The following is a 23,538-nucleotide window of genomic DNA, read 5'->3' as shown; positions in this document are numbered from 1 at the left end:
TGACGAGAACTAACTACAGACAACAAGAAACTATTAGCGAAGGCAACTGGTGACTATGAATGTCGTCTTTATAATATGTGGCGACTAAGGAGAACAACTACCAACTACGGATAACAAGTAACAACCAACTGTCTCGTTTCTAAGGGGCAACTAACTTGCAATTATCCTCCTTTGATGGTTCCTGTAGCGTGATATACGTCTTGAACGTAGTTAAAGAATATGGTCGCTGCTGAATGGCGATTTGACAGCAAGGCGATCCCGCCAGTTCAAAGCTTGACATTGCAAGCTACCGAAGACCATTAATCTTGTTATCGAATATCTAGCTTTCAGAAGAACCCTTGTGATATGATATGACGTCATGACATTTTTATGACGAAGATGAACAAACACCGACCTCTAACGAAACAAATTTTTATTAAGTGCCGTATGTGGGTTGCAGGCCGGCCAACCAAGGAAATTTATCGAATGTATAAAGTAAAATATATACGAATATATTGGATATATCATAAAATGCCCGCGTTATATCGTCTAAAGAAAGCTAAATTTAAGGAATTAAAAAATTGAAATACCAATTATAAGAGAGTTAATTAAATTCAAACCTATCGATGGTCTCATAAAGACCTATATTTCCTGGAAATTGATATCTTTCGAATTCTAAATTCTCCTTAGAAAGTATCATAGAGAAAATATGAAACTTGAAAAGTACATCACGCTGATGCCTCGATAAACCGTCGTGTCGATAAATCCATGTGTCCGAGCGATGAATTTTCCCCAAACAACAAAAAACTGAAGGGAAATCTTCTTTGAAGGACGTGACAAAAGGTAGGGGAAGCGGGAACAATGATCACGCGATAAACTGATGGTGTACGTATAGAACGTGTACGTATAGAACGTTGCGAGAGAATTATCGAGAAACAAAAAAAGAAAAAAATAATCGTTGGCCGGCGCGACTATACGCTGTCGACGGGCAAACAGCGACTGAGACTAACTGAAACGAACTCTGTCGCAGTACGAGCACGGGCTGCGTTCGCGGGTCGATCGAACACGTTCTGCGCCTCTCCTCGGCACCGGCGTCAAAGCCACCCCCGATGGCTGCAACGCACTGGTGCACTTGGTGGTCCTTCCTTTTTCGTGTGATATTATACCAGCATCTGTGATGCCATTTCAAAGACCGCAATCAAAGCATTAAATGCCAGATTAAAGCGACGCGATAATATTACCCCAATATTCGTCCGTAAATGTTACCGTATAGATGTTTAATGCTTTATTATGCTTCGATAAAGCAATAACACAGAAATAATTGCATTATTATGCTTCGAATAATTTACTATCACATGAATCGTTCCACAAGAAAACATATGTTTCACTTTTCCCCGTAGTATGATTGTAATTTATAACAAATATTTATAATTTATAATTTAAAATATTTATAATTCACTGAAAGTATCTTCCTGTCACGATTATAGGCGTAAAATGTCAAATTAAAAGTACCAAATTAAAAACATATGGTATCCCGAAACCAAACGTACGACATGGCGAATCACGATGATACGATAAAAATTGATCTATGTCTTGATTTATTCAAACAGAACGAACTTACTCGAACTTTTCCAGAATAAACGATTTATCCGATAATATCCGTCACTAGCTTCTCTTCCTTCAACGGTAACAACTGACACCGAAAGCTCGAGAGACCCGAACGGTGAGACGTACCCAGAAGCAATGCAGTTACCTGGGCAAAGAGTCCCAAAGACCAAGGACGTAGGAAATTTCGAGAAACGGAAATGGAAACTGGAGTGGCGCGTCAATCAGCACTGACGGAAACTAATAAAAATGGAAAAAACCAAACTAATTCGTTTCACAAATTATTAAAACGATATTATTGAAAATTTCACTCGATTTTCTCACTGCACACGTCAATATTTGTCGAAATATCAATATTAAAAAGTTAATAAAAAAAAATATCCTCTTTCTTCATACCTGTCTTTCTCCCGGGCGGCGAAGGAATACTAGAATGTTCGAGAACAACGGATACTTTTTGATTTTATCTCAATATCAATTTCAATCTTTTTAAACGAAATATAATCTGAACGATGAAACGTTTGATCAAATAATGTTCTTCGTTCGATGCTAAAGGAAATTGAGAAGAAACATCGAAAATTCGTTAATAAAACGAATTTCTTTGTTTCTGTTAGATAATAAACTTGATATACGTATTGGTTTTTAAAATCAATATAGCTAACCAATGGGCACACTTTTAACAAGGGTGATGGAACATACCAAAAATCTTTCAAGATGGTCTTGGCAACGGAAGAGTCGAAAATATGACAATTATGAATGAAAAATTCTAATATTTTACAGCTGGCAACGATAAACAACTCCAGATATTCTCCTAATTAATTTACAACAAATTCGCGTATATGATCGATAGCTGACGTCACTGTGTCCCACAGCCCTTGTAAAACGATAAGAATTTCCTGGGAAACTTGTAGCCACGAAATGAAAAAGATGATAAAACTTCTAACAAGAGTACTGAGACGAGCAACTTTGTACTTACCCCTTCGGAGTAGGGAACGTGATTAAACGTCCGCGAGTTCGAAACTTTTGTAAGTCACTGCACGGCCGCTGCTTATGGTGGAAATGTAATAGATATAAGTACAGAGCGCGTGAGCGAACTAAAAACGCGATATAGGGGTAAAGAGAGAGACCGTTCCGTCCTTCTCTAATGCCCGCGTACTTGTACCGGAAATGTGTAACAACGGTAAACGAGCGCCGTCAGTGTCCACTAGTGTGCATGCCTGATTAAACAAGGACAGAAAATGCTTATATACAGCCTTCTCTTTCTATTTCCATGTCGCATCCATCTTACTATACAGTAGACAGGATTCGACTATTCCATCATTATATTCGCACCCTGCTTACGTGTGAACTAACATTGCCATGACAACAAATCGTTCGTCTCCTGTTTGATGCTCAGTTTTCAACGGAGTTGAAGGGAAACTTTATAAGAGAAAGGAAGTGACGGATTGTCTCAAAGTAATAAACGAAAATTCTCGTAACTATCGAAAAACGATAGTCAATACAAGGATATCATTATCACATTTAAAACTATTACAATGAACGGTGATTTATCGCTGCAAGGTACCACAAATAAGATATCTCATAATTTGCGAAAAGACTTTGGAACTTCCATGACAGTCATGAGTGTGTTTTGTCATTGATTTGCCATATTGCGTTTTTCACAATTGTTGTTCATTTTTTGTGATATTTTACACTCGCACATAGTATCTATGATTTTTTCTTTCGATAATTCTTATAATTATTGTCAATAATTAATTATTTATAACCATTTACGCTGTATTATATATCATTAAGATTTATCTTTGCACGTATCAAGATAGTAGATAACAAAATTATGTTTATATATTTATATTATGTGTATATATTTAGATATCTTCTTAGTTGCAATTTTTTCGAATAATATCGGCGACCAATCGAAATAGAAATTAGTGCGGAAAGAGGGGAAGGAACCAAAATTTGAAAATCGACATCGGTAACTCAGTAGTTATAGAGTAACTCAATCGATAACGTAGATTAACTAGTTATAAATGAAAATATATTTAAATTCAAACTTTAAAAATTAGAAATTAAAAGGCAGAAGGCAAAAAATTATCGCCGAGGATTTATATAATAATAAATAGACAGTACATTCTTTTTGTCTGTCTTACCTAGAAATAAAACAGTTAATTGATGATTATCGTATAGTGTGTACTCATAGCATAAAATTTGTTCAATGAATTAAAAATTATATTTTTTAGATATGTAGACATTAGCGATGTATTAATCCGGGAAGCTCGTCTACCTCGGAAATATCGAGTCTGCGACAACGTCGATTTGGAAATTATTCTTACAGAATATGAAAATTATTACAAGATGAAATTCCAAAAATATCCTATATTGTGCAAGAAAATAACTGAAAAGGAAATAAAGACGAGGGAAATGACAAATGCGAACAAAGTGTAAGAATTTAAATTATTTAACACTATTCAACGTTCTCAACGTATTCAACGTATCGATTACAATATCATTCAATCTTTGAAGAAGTAGTAAAACGTGTCAAATCTGTTAGCAAACAAACGAGAAGTGAGTCTGTATCTGGGTCTGTGAAAGGGAGGAATGCACAACAGAAGATGAGGGGTGATGCTACGGATGATATTAATCTCGCAATGACAGTGACATCAATTTTCGCCAATGAAAGCGATGAATCTTCATCAGAAGAGGAGAGCTATTTAACATCTTAATGGAACAATCCACGCAATCAAAGATATCAAAATAGGCTCAGAAGCTTTATATAGACAATCTGGAATTATGGAAGATTATTGAAGACATTTCATGCGTAAGTTATTTTCGATTAATATACGTATTGTAAATACTGATTTCAGTAAAGCTTTAAATAACGAATTACATAACACTTACGGAAATTAATACGGAGATTATGCGCCATTTCATCTTTGTATTGTCGTAGGAAATCATACTGACAAAATTAAATGTATATTGGGACAACATCGTAGGCCTAGAGGAATGTAAATCTGCTATTAAGGAGGCCATTGTGTATCTCCTCAAGTACCTTATCTTTTTTAAAGGCCCATTTTCTCCCTGGAATGTCAATGCACCTTTTTTAACATAACGGCCAGCTCATTGGTGAGCAAATGGAGAGGTGATTCCGAGAAGTATATCCGTGTAAGTTGATTTCCTTTGTCTATGAAGAAGAGATTCTGGAATATATCATATATAATAATAATCATATATAAATAGAATAGTTACATTAATACATTTGTTAAACTGAACAGGTTTTATTTGAACTTGCCTATAATTTTTCGCCTACAATTATTTTTATCGACGAGATTGACTGGATAGGCACAAATAAAGGAGTAAACTGTACATTGTCTGAACCTGCAAAGAGATTCAGATCAGAACTTCTTTCTAGATTGGATGGATTAGTATCTAACGAAAATTCTAATGTAGTTCTTTTGGCTGCAACTAATTGCCCTTGCTATGTATATCACGCTATTTCAATGTTTTCTAAGTAGAAAATATCTTAATATCATAATTATTCATTATCTTAATCTTAATTATTGTGTTGTGCGGAATATTCCTTTGTTATTATTAATATAACAGAACAATAATATTTATTGTAAATATATTATTAGGGACATTGATGCAGCTTTACGCAGATGCCTTGAAAAGAAAATATACGTATCATTACCAAATGAAGTTACTCGACTTGGTATGTTCAAATTATACCTTAGCAACCAGTTATTAGAGAATATGGATATTGTAAACCACATAATAAAATCTACTGAAAAATATTCTTGCGTGGATATAAAATTGCTTTGTAAGCAAGCATGGCTGCTCGAAATAAGTCCAATATGGGAAAAACTTGAAAAAAAAAAAAAAAAAAAAAGAAACATCTGTTACGACTTTGAAATATGAATTAAAGAATTATGAAATAATAGCAAAATTGTTAAAAAACAATGTCACCTACAGTTACGGATGTGGATAGATATGAAGCGTGGAATAAATATGTATGCCATAAGAACATATTTTAAAAAATATAAATGCTTATCATATAAAAATATAAAAATATAAAAATATAAAAATATAAAAATATAAAAATATAAATGGTTATAAATTATTAATATAATTATCGTTCGAAAAATTGTTCGTGTGCGTGCATTTATGTGTTCGCACGGGCTATAAACAAGTTTGAAATGTTCGTTCTACATATATACGTGGTATACATCTTCCCTTATAATATATAATATGTGTAATCTGAGTGGTAATATATCCACGTATTACATATGTGTTAGTGTATTTTATCGATAATCTGTCTTTTATTTCCTCTTATCTTAGTAACGCATGTATGGGCGCGTATATGCGCCGGGCGAAAGCTATGGTTATATATGGGATTGTTAACAAATAAAAATTAATCTAGGTGTTATTAAAGAAATTTGTTTCACCTTCTAAACTTTTTGATGATTGGTTTACTTTGAATATTTTGCATATTTTTGCATATCATGAGCATTTTGTACATTTCTATACATTCAAACTTTCTATGAATATAAAATGATCCGCACTACTATCTACTTCATAGTATACTCTATACGTTTAAAATGCTCCATTAGAAGCTTAAATCTATCAAAATACAGCTCCTAGGGAAATGTGAATTTTCACATGAACACATAATATCGATTTTCTCATTGAAACGTATAGGCAGGTATATACTAGCATAAGCCACCTTCGGCATTTGGCCGTATGATGCAGCACTAGCTCTGTAACATAGAAAACCATAGGCGTCAGTTCTTCTTATTTCCTCTTTGATATATGTTTACTTTAATGTCACTTATTCAGACGCTTGATACATTGTCGGAATGAAATTTTAGTAATGTGCAAGTAATTTTGAGTAGATTAATAAAGTATAATAAGATATCAGATTCATGTACGTAGATTCAAGTGACATCAATCTTTATGTCTAGTATATACATGTGTATTGATCTATAAGTCAGTGTTAAAATAACAAATAAATGGCAGAAGAAGGAAAGAAGATTTCCTTCGGTTTTGCGAAATCTATTAAGAAACCTGTGTTAAAAAATGCTATTCCACAAGAAAAAAAGAAAGTTGATTACATTGAATGCCTTGATGAGAAAGGTATTAAAGTAATAGGGTGAGTTCAAAAAGTAAAATTTATAATCAAGAAACATATAACCTCAACCTAACCTATAAAAATCACCAATAGCGGAATATATATATTTGAAAACAATTTTTTTATTTCAATGAGGAAGAAAAAAAAGATGAACCTCTAATTATTCCATTACTAGGTTCAAAAACCTGGCATGATAGAATTCTTAATAAAATAGATGCAGACATTTTCCTTCCGAAGGCAGATAAGGAAAAGGTAGGAGACGCTAGTGTTAACGAGGCAAAATCAAAGCTATCTAATGGAAAAACATCGCCAATAATATCAATAAAGAAAGAGCCAGTTGAAGATAGTGAAAATAAAGTTGTTACTTTAGAAGAGCAAGCGACTAAAGAAATCATTGGGGAACTTAAGTCAAAGAATAAATATGAAACTAAAACAAATGATTTAACTTTACCTTTAGTAGAAGATGAATCATTAAGAGGCAAAGAACAGGTACGTTATCAACATATTGATGTGCAATGCACAGATGTATTACATTTGCATATTATAAATATCGTTTTGTATTTTTCAGTCTACGTTAGAAGATTATGAAAAAATTCCTATTGATGCTTTTGGTGTAGCAATGTTAAGGGGAATGGGATGGCAACCAGGAAAGGGAATTGGTTGAAATGAAAAGTATGAATTTTACTCTGGATTAAATTAATTATATGTATTTAATACATCACTTATTGGAAAGTAAACAGAGAACATCATTTTTTATTTCACAATCGTTTATTCTAACTATTACAGATTAGTAGCAGCTGTCATACCAGAATTACGACCAAAAGGTATGGGTCTTGGAGCAGACAAAGTAGCATTGCAGAAGAAAAATACAGATTTCAAAAAAGAAGAGGAAGAAGTTAAAATCGAGAAAGGAACATTTGTGAAAATTATAGCTGGAGAACAAAGTAATAATTATGGTCAAATAGAAGGATTCGATGATGATGCAGGAAGGCTCATAATAAAACTAGCTCTTGGTGGAAATATAATATCTGTAAATGAATTTATGGTACAGCCAGTGACTAAATCAGAATATTCTAAGAACTCAAAAGTTCAAAGTTAATATGAAGTGTTAGTTTTTCATTAAGGGACATTTAAGAAAATAAATTTGAATTGACATATACATATAAAGACATAATCGGACATGTAGAAAAACTAATTCAAGAGTACCTGTAAGTGTGTTGTTGCATGCAATTTTTTAAAGGTCCCTTCTATCTTTATATAAAATATGATAAATGTAGAGGTTTTAGATTTCAGTATTTTATGGGGTTAATTTCAGATACAAAAAAGTATGAGGAATATAAGGACAAGGAATCCAAGGGACTCAAGCAAAAGATGGATAGAAAAAGATCAATGTCCCCTGACCCCGAAGACGGTGAAGAACAAAAGTAGTAATAAAAGAAAGAAAATCGGAAGTACGATGCACAATAAGAACAAGTATGATAAAGTGGGGGATAAAAAATCAGAAAGACGAAAAAGACGCTCCGAATCTAATGATGACAGCGATAGTGATTCTGAAAAGAAGAGACGGAGAGAAAGAAGTAACTCTAATAGTAATGATTCTTATAAATTAAAAAGATTGAAGAAGTCAAAGAAACGTAAGAAGTACGATTGCTCGTCTGAAAGATCAAGTAAAAAACGAGACGACGAGAAAGATCAAGATCTCGATCATTTAGTAGGCAGTAATATTTTCCAGGAACGTATTCGGTCATTTTACTTTCAAGATAAATTGTACAATTTTATTTATACAGATTTTATAATAAAGTGTATTTTTACAAAAGTATATTTCTTTTCTTACCCTTAACTGAAAATTACATTTAATTATAATATGTAATAATGTTTACAATTACATCAAAGTTAATGTCCTAAACTTTATCAATAATTATTAAAAATCCCCGCGTATTGCTTACGTAATGTTGATATCGAGTAATACCATACATAACCTCAAAGAACATTATGATACTTACGAACATCGTTAAACAAGTAGTGCGAACGATGTCGAGTAAGTATTCACTATGTATAAAGTATTTATAAATAAAAAGTATGGGAAATATATAACCGAGTGTATTTAACTTTTCCAACATTTTAGCATTTCGCTTGGCGTTGGTACAACTTCAAGTAAATGAAGTAAAAAGCAAAAATGTAGAGCGGGCAGTTTCCTACATTTCAAGCGCGAAAGAGCATAATGCTGATATTATCGCTCTTCCTGAATGCTTTAATTCACCATATGGAATACGTAATAATTTGTTTCTTTTTCTAATAATTTATTATATGTATAACAACTATATAGAAAAAAGTAAAAGTAGACAAATTACCTTAACGTTCATACTTCCATAAAGATTGTGAATTGACTCGAGAATATAGAATTTCCCCATTTTTATGATTATCGTGATTTTTGTATAAATATATTTTTTAAGATACTAATAATTAGGTACTTATAAACTAGTATTATCAATTATTTTGTATTTATAATTCCACCTATAATAGTTAAAAATTAAAGTTAGTTAAAATCTAACTTTATGTTTCAAAAAGTACTAGCAAAGTCGTTAAGTAACAAGTCACTGGTACTGACCCAAATAGCATGATTGTAATTAAACATTTCTAAATATTCATTTTTCATCTTGAACCTGTAGAAACAATTTATTATATGTACTATTATCTAAGTAATTATATATTTAAGTAAATCTAAATATAAAATTTAGTTATTTTAATAATTTAAAAAATAAAAAATTGACAAACATTTCAACCTAATTTATGGTTGGAACAAAGGACAGTTATTTTTCATTAATTGAAATATTGCAATGCAGAATAGTTTCCAAAATACGCCGAGAGTATTCCTGATGAAACGGTGAAACGAGCGTTGCTTTATCGAAGGCAGCTAAGGAAAACAGCATTTATGTAGTTGGTGGTACGATACCTGAAATAGAGGGCGATAAATTGTACAATACCTGTACTATTTGGGGTCCCGATGGAACTTTGATAGCAAAACACCGGAAGGTAAATAATATACCTCCATGTGGCTTTGAAATTGAAAATATTGGGGTGGAGAAAGTGACTCTATCTAGGAATAATTTAGGAATATGCATATGTACATACGTGTACTATAACCAATTCTATAATTTAAAAAATATGTTATAGGTTTATAAAATACGTTTTGATACGAGAAACATACATTTTTGTCGTAATATAATATATAAATTTTTGTACAATATATTTGTTTTGTAATATAAATTTTTCACATAGGAAAAAACTTATTTTTTCTTAAAAAATATTCCTTCTCAAATATTATTAAATGATAAAACTTTTTAATAAAAGAAAGTGATAAAAACGCTGTCAGTTATTAAATAAAAAACAATTAAAGTTTAGAAGTTCGTAACATTGATGTTAAATTACAAAAGTTACAGCAATAGAGTTAGCAACTATATTTTTATGTTATTAGGTACATCTATTCGACATCGACATTCCCAACAAGATTACTTTCCGAGAGAGTGATTCACTCAGTCCTGGTAATTCCCTAACAATGTTTGATGTGAAGGGCTGCAAAATAGGTATTGGCATTTGCTATGATATCAGATTCGAGGAAATGGCACGCATTTATCGGAACAAAGGTACAGTAGCTTAATCGAACAATACTTAACTAGCATGAAAGTAACTATCTTTCTTAAATATATTCTATATAAAATATAATCAATATAATCTGTAACTCTGTATAAAAAGGAGCTTAATTTAAAAAACCAGTATATTCGCTGAAAATGAAATAAATAAAAGAATTAGAAGCACGACAAGAGGACTGTTCTCGCATATTCATAAATTATGGAATATGGACTGTGCAGCTACAAAGTTAACTAAAATTCAGTGGTCTCGTATTTCCCGTTTCTCTGTGTTAGGTTGCCAAATGCTGATATATCCGGCGGCATTCAATATGACCACTGGACCACTGCACTGGTCATTACTTCAGCGTTCCAGAGCGAATGACAATCAATTATACGTCACCTGTATATCACCGGCTCGTGTTCCTTCAGCAAGTTATGTCGCATGGGGACATACACAGTTGACAAATCCCTGGGGGAAAATCCTTTATGATTTGGAAACTCAGGAAAATATGGTGGTCACCGATATCGGTAATTTCCAGCTTAACATTAAAAGCGAGAAATCCATGATGTAATTAACTTTTAGTCTCGTTGGTTCATCGATTTTGCCAGCTCCCTCTGTATTTGCTGAATTTATTAGCAAGCATTACTTATTACTTCGTATGTTTTTACATTTTCTCAAAGACGTACGGATTTGTACGACACTGTCTATAAAAAGGAGTAACTCTACACTGAAACAGAAAATGTTTTCTTATAATATTTCTACTACAATACCGTTTTTTTTTTTTTTTTTTTTTTTTATGACTTATTACTAATTACTTATCATTTGTACTAAATGAATAACTCAATTAAGAAAACCAAAATGTTATAAATAATAATCTGTATATCTTGTGTATCAATATGTAATTGGATATTGTAATAATATTGGAATGTCTTTGATCAGGGATATGATAAAGAACACGCGAAGACTACGTTCTTTTGAACATCTTTAATATCCATCATTTATAACATTAAACATCTTTTTAAATATTTAGATAGATTAATACGTAACTCTTTATATATATAAACATTAATTTGAAGTTACAAGCTTAGAGAAATTGGTCGATTAATATTTATAGATCGGCTGTCTTGATGAAAGGCTTAAAGAAAGCAAAAACATAACAATGTCGCAAATATAATTTATAGTTTAACTTCTTTCTTGTATCTGTCTGCCTTTCACGATGTTTTACCAATTACAATAAGTAATTTCGACTTCTTTGCGCTCCGTTTTAACGCATTCGAGACCGAAAGAAATTCATATCAATCAGTAGGCATAATATATATAACTGTACATAATATATTATAGTATAACATAGTATATAATTTTATATTTTAAAAACATGAGGCATAAAATTTAAGATTGTCATCGACTTAAAATTAAAATATGAAAAGAATATTCCAGAGAGAGAAAAGCACAGTATCATTCTAACAAAACATTCAGATCGTACTGACACCCAGGAATCGTATTACAATAAAATCTCGGTCTCGAATGAATTAACACGAACGATTAACATGAAACACACTTGCGGCTTAAACACCTTCGATATCGAGGAAATTCAAACTTTACAAATAAAAGCAGCCTGTTCCTCTTTCCACCACAGACTCTCATACCATATCCGCTCTTATCCAGGCTTTTACTTGAAATCTCTGTCTATTTACAATTTAAATTTACCCGGACCACTCGTTGAGTCGGCAGCCCTTTATAAATATATAATGAACCCAGAACATATACCTGTGCCCCTAGCTGGTATCAGCTCTAGTAACGTTCATACCGGAACTTTCATACGACGCCAATTTGTCACGCGTGAACATCGATTCTTTCAGGGGTCACGGCTTTATGGGATTATATCCTTTAAAGTAATTAAAGTGATACTAATGATACAGAATTTTTTACAAATATTTAATATGTCCATAAAATAGGAAGTTTCGTGCTCTCTTATTTTATATTAATTATAAATTAGTAAGTTTTACATTTGTTATCTATAGATTTAATAAATTATTAAAATTCCATGAAGACATATTCTGGAACACATTAGAAGATTTTGCTGTAATTTACAACGGATGCTCCGAGTACGAACAGGCAGTAAACGAACAAATAGAAATTCAGGCTATTGTGGTAGTATAGCTCACGTGGGATTTTAAGCTCGAATTGGACTTAAACGTTACGATCGTCGTGAATAATTACGATATATACCCTGTACGACGAGCAGAGAATCTTAAATTATTAACGGCAATTCCTTTGTGCAACGTGCAATTTTATTAACGGCCTGTAACGAATGAACGGCTCGTTTTGAATAAAGTTTACATTTAGAAAGTAAACACAGAAACACATTTTAAGAAACTAAGATATCGAGTTCTACTTGTAAACATCAAGTGCTCTTCGTTTGAGAAGATTACGAGTCTCTTCTTCGATAACGACATTAATTAAGAAGTTTCGATACCGTTTATGACATTAAGATCTCATTAGTAAAGTTATATCATTAAAATCTTACTGTTCCTAGAGAATATAATATAGTTAAAACTTCCAGAGGATCAACAGGTAAAGAAATTGTTGATAAAAGCATTGTTAGTGACAACTGACTGTAATCGATATCTGCTGGGTGAAGTTGTGTGTTCTGAGAATCTGTGTTAATGCAAGGATTCTGTTACAAATCATCAACTAAAGAGCCAGCGGGCACGTCCGACCGATCGATCGATACCACGAACCTCGAATGAATTAACGCTCAAGGTGGAACGGATTTAATAGATCGAGTGTTAGTGTAATTTGACACTTTGTTTACACTTGCTTTATGCAAACAAAGTTTGATGTTCTGAACTCGATGGTTATAAGATCTTATTGAAACTCCAGTATTTCACCCGCACGGTACGACACTTTGTTGATGATTGTCCTTGTATGTTGTTGATACTCCCCATCAGCCGTTAAATTTTGTTCGTCTATCGTACTTTTCTAGCCAGAGGTTTTCCCTGATGTTTTTCCCTACTGTCTAAGTCATCAGGTTTGCAGCTCGGGGAGGACAGATAATTCGGAATTTCCCAAAGGAAGGAGAGGTGCCGTCCGAGCCATAAAGGGACGGTCACTCAAAATGCCGAATAGATTCATTTAAATAATTATGAGAAACAAGTAAGTTTTGTAAGCACAAGTTTTCAAATGTTATAGTTTGAATCTGTTCTTATAATTTTAAAAAGACCTTACAGCCAGGATCTCTAAAAAATTCGATGAAAATTCTCATGAGACATCAATTGAAACAATTAAACGCAACAGAGAATGGGTATAATCATATAATTCCTCCCCATTTCAAAATTCATTCATATACATCGATTTTTGTTTTCATATTTGTTTTATGTGTGAAGAATATGTATTTATTGGCATCAAAATATTTTCTGTTTCAATTCCTGGTCATTTTAGATCGAAACTTCCAAATATCGTTGATTAAAAATTTTTTAATTTTTAAAATGAAAGGCACTAGTTATAGGACAAAAAGTTGTTTCAATTATTTGAACATTCTGCTTCATTCCTACAATAACATATTTTATTTTAAATGAAAACAAGAAACAATACTATTGTGTATAAGTTTAACGGAGTGACACAGGTGATTTGTAGCTAACACTGTAGCTAACATAGTTTCTGCAATATACCCTTTAATCGAATAGAAACAAGGGGATTTTAGAAATTTCTATTAACCGACAGTATTGTCAACAAGTTTTAACAATGACTGAAGGTTGCAAAATTAAATATAAAATGATTTATTAATAGCATATGCAGTGTTAAATTTGTAAATAAGCAGTTTATCTTTTAAGAATAACAAAGACACCAGAAAATAAAAATAAAGAATATTCTAATTATATTGCAAACTAACGAATAATGTAAAGAATTTATTTTTGTTATCTATATCACAGATTTTAGGTAAAATATTAATTTACTTATTATTAGGAGATTGAATTTGAAATATAATTATAATTTATAAGGGACACCTTTAAACTAGCAGATATTTGGTAGCAGTTCTCTAGCCTTTGTACAATATAACACAGTTCAGTTTAATTGAGTTTAATACCTTTGACCAGCCAGTTTCCAATTTCATTTATGGCATAATCTCCTGACAATTTCATACCCTTCGAAAGAAACACGATTTTCTATTATTGTTTTACAATCGCGGAATATGATCAGTGTTTCAATTAAGCTCCACTGTTTTAATTTCCCGTCTACGCACGATGTGGGTACACCGTTTTTTTGTTGTTTTTAGATACAAGTGACGAGAAATTATGAAATGATATTTTAAATTTAAACTGATTTCATTCATTGATTTATTGTAGCGACAATGGTAACTTGTTTAAATAAAGATTTTATAAATAAAATATTTAAGGTCTAAAATAATAAATTAACACATGTGAAAACATTAAAGCTGTTACCCTTATTCATGGTCTTGTTGGAACGTGTTTAACGAGCGTAACGTAGGCGTGAAAACGAAAACGTTGAGACTCTTGTGGCGTAAAAAGACTGAATTCCTCATAAAAATACAAGAAACGAATACAAGAAACGTGCACATAGTTTATTCTCGACCTTGGATACATAGAACCAAAAAAAAAAAAAAGAAAAAAAAAATGGGTTTTCTGAAACTTTCGTTTCTCGTGATGAGTACTTTATGATGCAATAAAAAATTTTGTCTGAAAATTATACTCAAGATCAATTTCATGATCCATTTTCTCTAACAGATCTCCATCTTCCACAGCTATAACAAATAATTTTTTCACACTCTATACATTTAACATCGATTATAATTCTGATAATTGAAACACCGAACATCAATGTGTTTATTCACTACGCTAACACAGATAACAATTAACAACTTTGACAACTTCCTGGACACCCTGGGCAATAGATTCATAGCTGGATTCCTCGGCTGATCTCTCCTCTGATCATTCCCCCGTGATAGTAACATAAATGTCCCCTCCTATTGAACCCTTCACTTGTGCAGAGATCATAGAAGCAATCAGTCGCCTAAACCCCAAGAAAGCAGCAGGTCACCACCTAATAGGAAATAAAGCAATCAAGTAACTTCCGATAAAAGGGATTGCACTGGAAAAAAACAAGAGATTAAGAAAAAATTCTGAAAGAGACACAAATCAGTAGTATTATTTTATATTACGTTGCGAATTACTTTTCAAAGTAATTCGCAAGTAAGTAATTTCAAAGTATTTCAAAATATAGAATAAAAAAAATTAAAATATTACAATTACCATCAATAAGCTCAGCGTCCACATATGACTATGTGACACATAGTGATTGACGCTTCCAGATATGGGACTATGGTTCTGAAGTGAACCATTTCTGGGTGAGTCATCGACGGTAGTGACATTAAATTCGATCGGATCTTCTGTGGGGTTTAGGCATTCGATGTTGCAACATCTGCGTTCATACCGGAACTTCTTGCACTTCTGTAATAAAAAGAAATCGATTAATTGTACGGATCAATCGTCACTAGACTATTTGAAAATTCAGGTTATTCAAAGAATGAAAGAAGAAGGAATTGCTCCAATTCCACCATTGCTTTAGCAAAACTAGTATTTGAGAACCATTAGTCAAATATATTATAACACTAATACTAATACTAACGGTTTCACCGTCGAAAAGTGGATCTTTCTAGCATGTCTACGCAAATGAAGGTTGGAGGGGGGAGGGGGAGGGGGGAACTGTACATGCGCCAAACACCTTTACGTTCGTAATTTTTCACACAAATTTACAACTGTAGGGAAAAAATTATCTCTGATGTTTCAGATGTTAGAAATTGACAATATCGCATAACGGAATGCTGTGTTCTAGATATTCTATTTTTGTTACGAAAGTGGTACAAACGAAGTCCACTTAAGAATAGTACAACAAAATCGGTTGACGTTAGGTTATCATGCAGATATCGCGGCTTTTGCTTTGGAAAGCACGCAACTGCCAGTCTCGTCGTCCCTTGTAAACGAGAGAAAGATATTGTAATTGGTCGGGATTAACATAAAACTCGTCGCATGCGATCAGATGGCCTGAATGTTTAAAAAACGAGAGTAGAGTGCGTGCTACGTGGTTCTAACAGTTTAGGCGGAAACTAATTATTGTAACCGGAGCCGAGATATGTAGCGATATTACTTTCCTCGACAAAGCGTATAAGGTGAGGAAAGAATCGCGATAAGGTAGAACAAGAGACAGGAATTCTTTACGTAAAGCAGATCTGTCAACTAGATAGAGATCCTACAGCTATAACTACAGTGAATCCGTACTCTGGCGAATTGTCGTTTCACAAATAAAGCTTCTGAAAAACGGAATTCATAGAATATAACTGCTGTTGTAAGAATCTATATATCTGATTTTGCTGCCGTATTTGTCAGAACGTTTGTTTATCAAAAAAACGCATCCTCTGTAATCTTCTGTAGTTTAACAAGGCACAGTTAATAAAAGAGATAGAGCGTTAAACGGTGACGATTTAATCACAGTTAAATAGATATTGGTCTCTTTAGTTAAAATGCCCTATGATTTATTTGCATCATTTTTTTTCCATGCAATTTAAAATATTTAAATAAACAATATTTACCAAATATTCAAATATTTAAAGAAACAGTAGTCCATACAATATAATTTTATTTGATGGTTATTTGATATTTAATATTTTGGTTTACATACAAAATTGAAATTATACTTTGCTTGAGGACAAAAATTCTAATTGCATTCCTAACATATACCAATAATTATTGATCGAAATAGAAAGAACTGCAGGACTAGGAAGATTACTTAGCATCTTATATAGCCTGGCAAGGCTCGAACGTTTTATCTTCCTGTAGATTTTCTTTGCTTTTAGACTTTCCTTCCATTTCTCTGAATTGGTATCTTCTGTACACTATTTATAAAAGAAGAATAAATTACATGTTACATCCAAGTTACCAATCCAAATAATTTTAAGTAAGAAAAGAGATCTAATGCAGCAGTTTCCACTTAAATATAGATCCGACGATTATTTACGAACAAATAGTATAAATCTTTTAGCAATATGAAATTCGCAATATTTATTCAAATATTTATATTTATAGTACGCCATTAGCAAAGAAGACATGTTTGCGTGCGTTATCGATTTTACGCTTTTGCCACGCAAACATGGAAATTGCGATTCGAAATTGAATTTGCACTGGAAACGGTTGACGTTACGACATCAATAACATATTTCAAAAACACTGACGATATCATACGGAATCAGAGAGATTCTATGAGAAGTTAAACGCATAATCATCCTATTGTAAATAACAGGAACAGAAAGTACACAAGGAATAATACAGAATCATCCTATCATCCTATCCTATTATACAGGATTGCTTTGATTCGAGCTCAAACATAGGGAAATCTGAAAGAATTTTTCGCAGAATTTCCTTCCCCTTTGAATTAGCTTTTATACAGAACGACTTTAACCTTTTCAAGGAAATACCTATAGAGTGTGACGATCTATGATTTTAAATAGAGAGGTATATCTGAAAAGAGGTGGATGTAAAACGTAGCATATAAAACGTAGATCAAATCTTTATTCAAGGATTTTTTCTCTTCGCAGAGAATCAGGTTTTCAAGAACGATCGAATATGTATGCACTTGATTTACACGTGAAGTTGTCATTAAAAATATTGTTGCGTTTAAAAAGATAAATATTCATTTAAATTTAATGAAATTGTTAGTCCAATTGTTTTAAGCTTAAAGATATGTAGGTGTCACATTTATATATTGAAAACCTGGGAGCGGCATTAATTAACAAACCTAGTCACGCGCACACGTACTTTAAAACCATGCTTGAAAATCGATATTCCCTGAAACAATGCATCGTTCTGCGCTTCCAATTTATTTTCGCACGAAGAATCAGTCCATTCATCGTTGCCGTCACCATCGCTACTGTAATCTATATTACTCGAATAAATTCTATATCTTGATTGGAAAATCGCATATTTTAACGAACTTTCTGTGTTTTTTTTTTTTTTTTTTTCTATGATTTTAATTGGCAATTTCCGAAATTGAACTATAGCTTGAGAATAAACCGATAATATTTGAGGGTATATATACATACATCATGTTTTTGATGGGTTTTGTAGTAAAATAATTGTAGAAAAAGCAAACTTTTTAAGAAAAAATTACCATATTCGAGTAATAAATTATAGAAAATTACCAATGTAATTCAGCTAATTAGTGCCCCAGTTAATTTCGATGTTCACTACCACGCCACTTAAGAAGTGGTTTCGTGTCCGAGCGGATTTCCCCCACGTAAAGAAAAAAAGAAAAAGAAAAAGGAAAAAAAAAAGAAAAAGAGAAAGGAAGAAAAAGAAAAAGAAAAAGGAAAAAAAAGAAAAAGAGAAAGAAAAAGAAAACGAAAAAGAAAAAAAAAGTTAATTTGGATGTTATAAAATGTTATATAACCAAGAACTTATCTTCTACTTGGTAGTCGCATAAGAGAAGACCGAGCCATTGAATCGCTCAAATAGATTAGCTGATTCGCTTAACGTAATTTTACTTCCGATGACGTAAACAAGAGCAGAAAGTACACAAGTAATAATACAGAAATGTCAAATGTACAGAAGAATAAATTTCGTTAAATCATTAGCACGTAACATTTCCTTATAATTCCATTTGTGTATAGCAAAATAGCTTGTGTGCTTTCATGAATTATAATTGATATTTAGAAGCTTTCATGTAGGTAGATATATAACTCGTGTTAATTAGTAATTTAACAATACATCATGACAACATATCATTTTCGTTTCTTCGTTTATCTCGTTATGCGCGTAAACGAATGTGTAAATAAAGACATATAATCAACGATAACATGTAGTGGCAAACATGATAATTATCGACAAAGGAGAATATTGGTGAAATGATTGTGGGTGATTTCACTCGGTGTATCGGTACATAAACTTTGATAGACATTGCCGGTGGATTCGCTGTCGGTGAAATCGTGTCGATGAAATAATTGTCAGTGATTTAAAGATAACCCAATTTATTGATCTCCCCTTCATAGAGTTGTACGTCTCTCTATAAAACATATTCTACCTGGAAGGGCTGAAACATTTAGCTTAGTCACACTAAACTGGACTGGACTGCAAGTAAGAAGATTGAAATGCAAAATTCACGTGTGAGCGCAACGATTTAGATGGAAAGTTCGATAAGGCGATTATGTATATTAACCCGAAAGAAAGCTCATGGCTTTGCAACGCGTTACACGCAACACGGAATTTCCCTCGCTGAAATAATCCTATTACAACGATACGATTTTCCTTAACAGATCTCGCAATGTAATTCTCCCTCTACAACTTTTTATTAGGTTTGAAACACGAGAGTTTCGAAGCTCTGCAAAGTCTCGCGAATCTAGAAGTCGAGTTTCAACGTATTTTCGCTTCTTATTTTATAGCTGTTAATAGTTATTATCTCACTCTGCACGTACATCAAACGAGTACTTATGTAAATCCAAAGGAAACGGAAACAACCGAGAATAATTGAGGATAATTCGAATACGTACCGATTAGTAAAGTGTTTGGCAAAGAAAAAAAAAGGAAAATTGTATCGGAGAAATAGGGGAAAAACGGTGGCGTACATCAAGCAATCTTTATGGCTGTAATACATTTATTATTCATTTATGTTCATTTTCTATCGCGTAACAGACGTTGAAATAACGAGCATATAAATCTTGTATCGCTCGACCTGACTTTTCCCGATGGAAAAATATTCACCAGCCTGGGATCGTGCATCGCTAATTACTCCGTTCTACTTTTCGAACGCGTTTCCATCCATACAGGAAAGCAAGAAGGCAAACCCTATCGCACAGTCATGAAGAGATGCAAAAGCAAGAAACCAACCAACGACATGCCGATCGACATGGTGGAAGCAGTCCTACAGAGGCTATTCACCATGGGACACGGACCCTCCCATTACGAGGGCCGCGAAGAGGCAGAGACCGAAGAAGAAGGAGACATCAGCTTCAGCGTCGTCATCGGCGAAGGCGATGTCGTCGATGCCGCCGGAAGAATGAACACCAAGAAGGCTGCAGGAGTCGATGGAAGACTCCTGGACTGCTGGAAGCAGGAGCTGGAAGCAAGCTGGAACCAGACTGCTGGAAGACGGCCAGAGTAATACTGCTAAGGAAGCCGGGAAAGGATCCCAGTCTCCCTAACGCGTACCGGCCGATAAGCATACTCCCAGCCATGAGCAAGATCTGGGAAAAATGCTTTAAGAAGATCATCGAGAGATGCATCGGAACGGACCCGTTCCATCGGAGGCAGTATGGGTTCAGAAAGAAGAATTAGCTTAGCGAATACCGATAAGAACAGGAAGAAGCTGAAACGGGCACAACGAACGGCCCTGTGCATAACAACGACGGCATATCGTACCGTCTCCCACGCGGCACTTTGCGTGTTGACCGGAAATCTCCCGATCTACATAAAGATAAAGATGCTCGGAGAGACTTACGAGTGGAACAAGATCCATAAGACCAAGATCGGCGCGGATGACGGCAACGAGCTGAAGGGGGAACTGGAGGCGCAAGGAAATTAATACCGAGTGCGCTGCTATTTACCAAAAAGAAGATGGACATCGATCATCACAGCATGCAGCTGTTAACCGGGCATGGGAGTGTGGCGGCACTCGACACTAACTAGTGTCGGACGACGGCAGCGACATCTACAGCCCCCAGTGACAATTACAGCGGACCAGGCCCAACTACCACAGCTATCACGCACGTCCAATAAATATATAACGCACACACGGCCACCTCTACAGGAGTTTCGGTGTCTATAGAAAGAGGATTGGCAAGAGCAGCGACAGCAACTGTCTCGACTGTGGAGACCCTAACGACGATGCAGAGCACGCCCTCTTCACGTGCCCGAGGTGAACGGACAGAAGGATTGAGCTGGAGAACGCTCTTGGCGAGAAGATAGACGTGGACAATCTGATCGCCACGGTGACCGCCAAGAACGAGAGCTGGGATAAATTCAGGCAATTTCGCAAGACCGTCATGTCTCACAGGAGGGTGACAGCGAAGGCCTTGAAGGAGGCAAGGAGGAGAACGAGAGCAACAACAACTACGCGGAGCAGTGAAGGCAGAGATACAAGACAACAAAGAACCACAGAAGGAGATCAGCCCAGTATTCTGAACTAGCTGAGAAGATGACGAGAGCAATACTGAATATACAGAATAGCTGCCCGACGAAGAAGATACAACGGGGCATGAAAGGACAACCCTGATGACTGCCGACAGGTTTTACCGGGGTTGTCTGTCCTCAAAGCAAAGGAAAAAGGAGGAGGGGTTTTTAGTGGGTATGGCAACAACATCCGCCCGAGTCCCACATAACCCAGTGATGCGGATCACTGGGTATGCGTAACAGCATTTTCCCCTCCTCACGCAAAAAAAAAAAAAAGAAAAAAAACTATACACTCTATCAATTTTAAGTTGATAATTTCGTTATTATATAATTTTTCTTAGTCTAAACTGAATCCAGGAAGAAGAACTTTCATCCAATTACATACTTCATTAATTCATGAATTGTATTCGTTACCGTACGTACAAAAAGAAAGTTGACTGATATAAAAATTCAAAGGATAGAACTTCTAAGCTCGCGATTGGAAACAGATTCAGTTCAATGGTTTAATTTGCCATTTAATTGAATTCTCTGGCAATTTCAGCGAACTGTGGGCTTTAAAAGTGTCCCGCATTCAAACGCAAGACTTCTCCTCCACCTTTCTCTTTCTTTCAATTCCAACCTCAAGTAATTGACCTATTAATTCGACGATATATTTACATGCTCGCAAGGGATTCAAACAACTTCGTTGCGTTAAATTCGCAATTATAACCAACAGGAATGTCTCAATCAATGTGCAGCTCGAAACAAATAATAGATAATTAACTTTTCAATATAACGATTGATATGTTTGATGAAGAAAAATGTATGAATTTTTAAAAACGTCTCCTAGTACATTTAGCATTTTTATAGTAAAAACTTAGAACACACACGCACACATATACTATTCCATGAAATGATTTACACAGCTATGAGTCTAATCCTATCATATTATAAAGGGATGAACGAACTTTTCCTAATAAATATAACTTTATACAAAATCTTGTTTAAAAAAATTAGTTTTTTATTCTCACTAAATTAATTTAATATCAGAATATATAATTTTAGTCGTTATCAAAATTTTATGTCAAATGCGTTCATAGATATATATATAAATAAATGTCTAATCCTATGTATTTATTTCAACTGAAATCTTAACTTAAATATTTATTAACAATATTCTGACGAATATGCAATGAAAGATAAAAACAAGTTTATTTTTCCTATAGAATGTCTCATGCTTCTTACTCATTTTATGTTTCTCGTTGTCAGTGCGTAACTACTTATCAGCCGCATGAATGCTAAGTTTTACTACTGAGAAACGAAGAGACATATAGATGCAAATATACGCTATCTCGCGTGAAAAAACATCAGATACATTAACCAGAAGGAATATCCGATACATATAAAATTCATAGCGTAGTTATTTATACATACGGAATATTTCTTTCTGTATGAAATATTCTTTCTTCTGAATTCTTATTATAAATGTATGTCCATTTCCTACCTTAAAATGTCTCTCCTTTGAAAAACTCCATTTAAATATAACGATCAACAAAATATTACCAATAAAAATATTGAAACGAGATGCTGAAAGAACCTTTTAATGAAGTACAAATGATTATTTCAACTTTAATTCTGTTAAATTTGAATTGAATCATTTATAAACCGAACAGGTGTATAAAATTTTATTGCGTAAAAATCGTGAAGCTGAAAATTAGGAACGAATAACGAATGAGTAACCTAGTTTCATTAAAAGGTACGTGTACGCCGATCCGTGTAACAACTTCGACACTCCAATTATTATAAAGCATGTATCCTTCAGAGATTTTTTGCGCGAACGCAAGATACCTTTTACACGTGCAACTGAATAAGTGGAACGTGATTTTCGATATTTCTTCTTGTAGAACTTGTAACAACGTAACTGTTTCACGAATATTTTCCCTGACACTTTTACAACGATGCGTAGAAATCTCCTTTTATAATTAATAATTTCAGCATTTCTCTGAACAGTTTCGTTGCGATTAAAAAATATACAAAGCTTACGACGTGCTT

At 33.7% G+C, this 23,538-nt stretch overlaps 1 protein-coding gene and 2 long non-coding RNA genes across 14 annotated transcripts in view; 1 reads left to right on the top strand and 2 right to left on the bottom strand.

The window, feature by feature from the left end:
- Window positions 1-4,017: 4,017 nt before the first annotated feature.
- LOC126928127 (uncharacterized) lies at window positions 4,018-4,625 on the bottom strand. Its single transcript, XR_007716336.1, has 2 exons — window positions 4,477-4,625; window positions 4,018-4,360 (listed from the first exon to the last, which is right to left on the bottom strand). It is a non-coding gene; the product is annotated as an uncharacterized LOC126928127 (long non-coding RNA).
- A 2,552-nt stretch (window positions 4,626-7,177) lies between these two features.
- Window positions 7,178-10,904, top strand: LOC126928133 (G-patch domain and KOW motifs-containing protein-like). 12 transcript variants are annotated; one of them, XR_007716346.1, is made up of 7 exons: window positions 7,178-7,192; window positions 7,272-7,375; window positions 7,490-7,647; window positions 8,019-8,975; window positions 9,547-9,736; window positions 10,179-10,347; window positions 10,627-10,904. XR_007716346.1 is itself a non-coding variant. In XM_050744000.1 (3 exons), exons 2-3 carry the CDS (start codon window positions 7,530-7,532, stop codon window positions 8,541-8,543), a joined length of 744 nt encoding a protein of 247 aa, XP_050599957.1. In that variant the 5' UTR covers window positions 7,272-7,375; window positions 7,490-7,529; the 3' UTR covers window positions 8,544-9,122. The 12 variants fall into 12 exon arrangements, 1 of the variants encoding a protein (XP_050599957.1); XR_007716341.1 differs by lacking the exons at window positions 7,178-7,192; window positions 10,179-10,347; window positions 10,627-10,904 and having other exon boundaries at window positions 7,490-7,748; window positions 8,019-8,741; window positions 8,829-8,975; window positions 9,547-9,713; XR_007716345.1 differs by lacking the exons at window positions 7,178-7,192; window positions 7,272-7,375; window positions 7,490-7,647 and adding an exon at window positions 7,655-7,797.
- A 391-nt stretch (window positions 10,905-11,295) lies between these two features.
- Window positions 11,296-23,538, bottom strand: part of LOC126928132 (uncharacterized) — a 34,914-nt gene continuing 22,671 nt past the window's right edge. Inside the window, exon 2 of the long non-coding RNA XR_007716339.1 lies at window positions 11,296-13,352. This is a non-coding gene — a long non-coding RNA (uncharacterized LOC126928132). The remainder of the gene's footprint in view (window positions 13,353-23,538) is intronic.

This window comes from Bombus affinis, unplaced genomic scaffold, assembly GCF_024516045.1.
Source record: "Bombus affinis isolate iyBomAffi1 unplaced genomic scaffold, iyBomAffi1.2 ctg00000598.1, whole genome shotgun sequence".
NCBI lineage: Eukaryota > Metazoa > Arthropoda > Insecta > Hymenoptera > Apidae > Bombus > Bombus affinis.
Note: the sequence above shows the minus strand (reverse complement) of the source record. Positions and strands in the feature narration are given on the sequence as shown.

Coding starts and splice junctions, on each gene's coding strand:
- LOC126928133 (XM_050744000.1), top strand. CDS start 7,530: ATGGGTCTTGGAGCAGACAAAGTAGCATTGCAGAAGAAAAATACAGAT. Junction 7,749..8,018: donor TATCTGTAAATGAATTTATG/GTACAGCCAGTG, acceptor GGTTAATTTCAG/ATACAAAAAAGTATGAGGAA.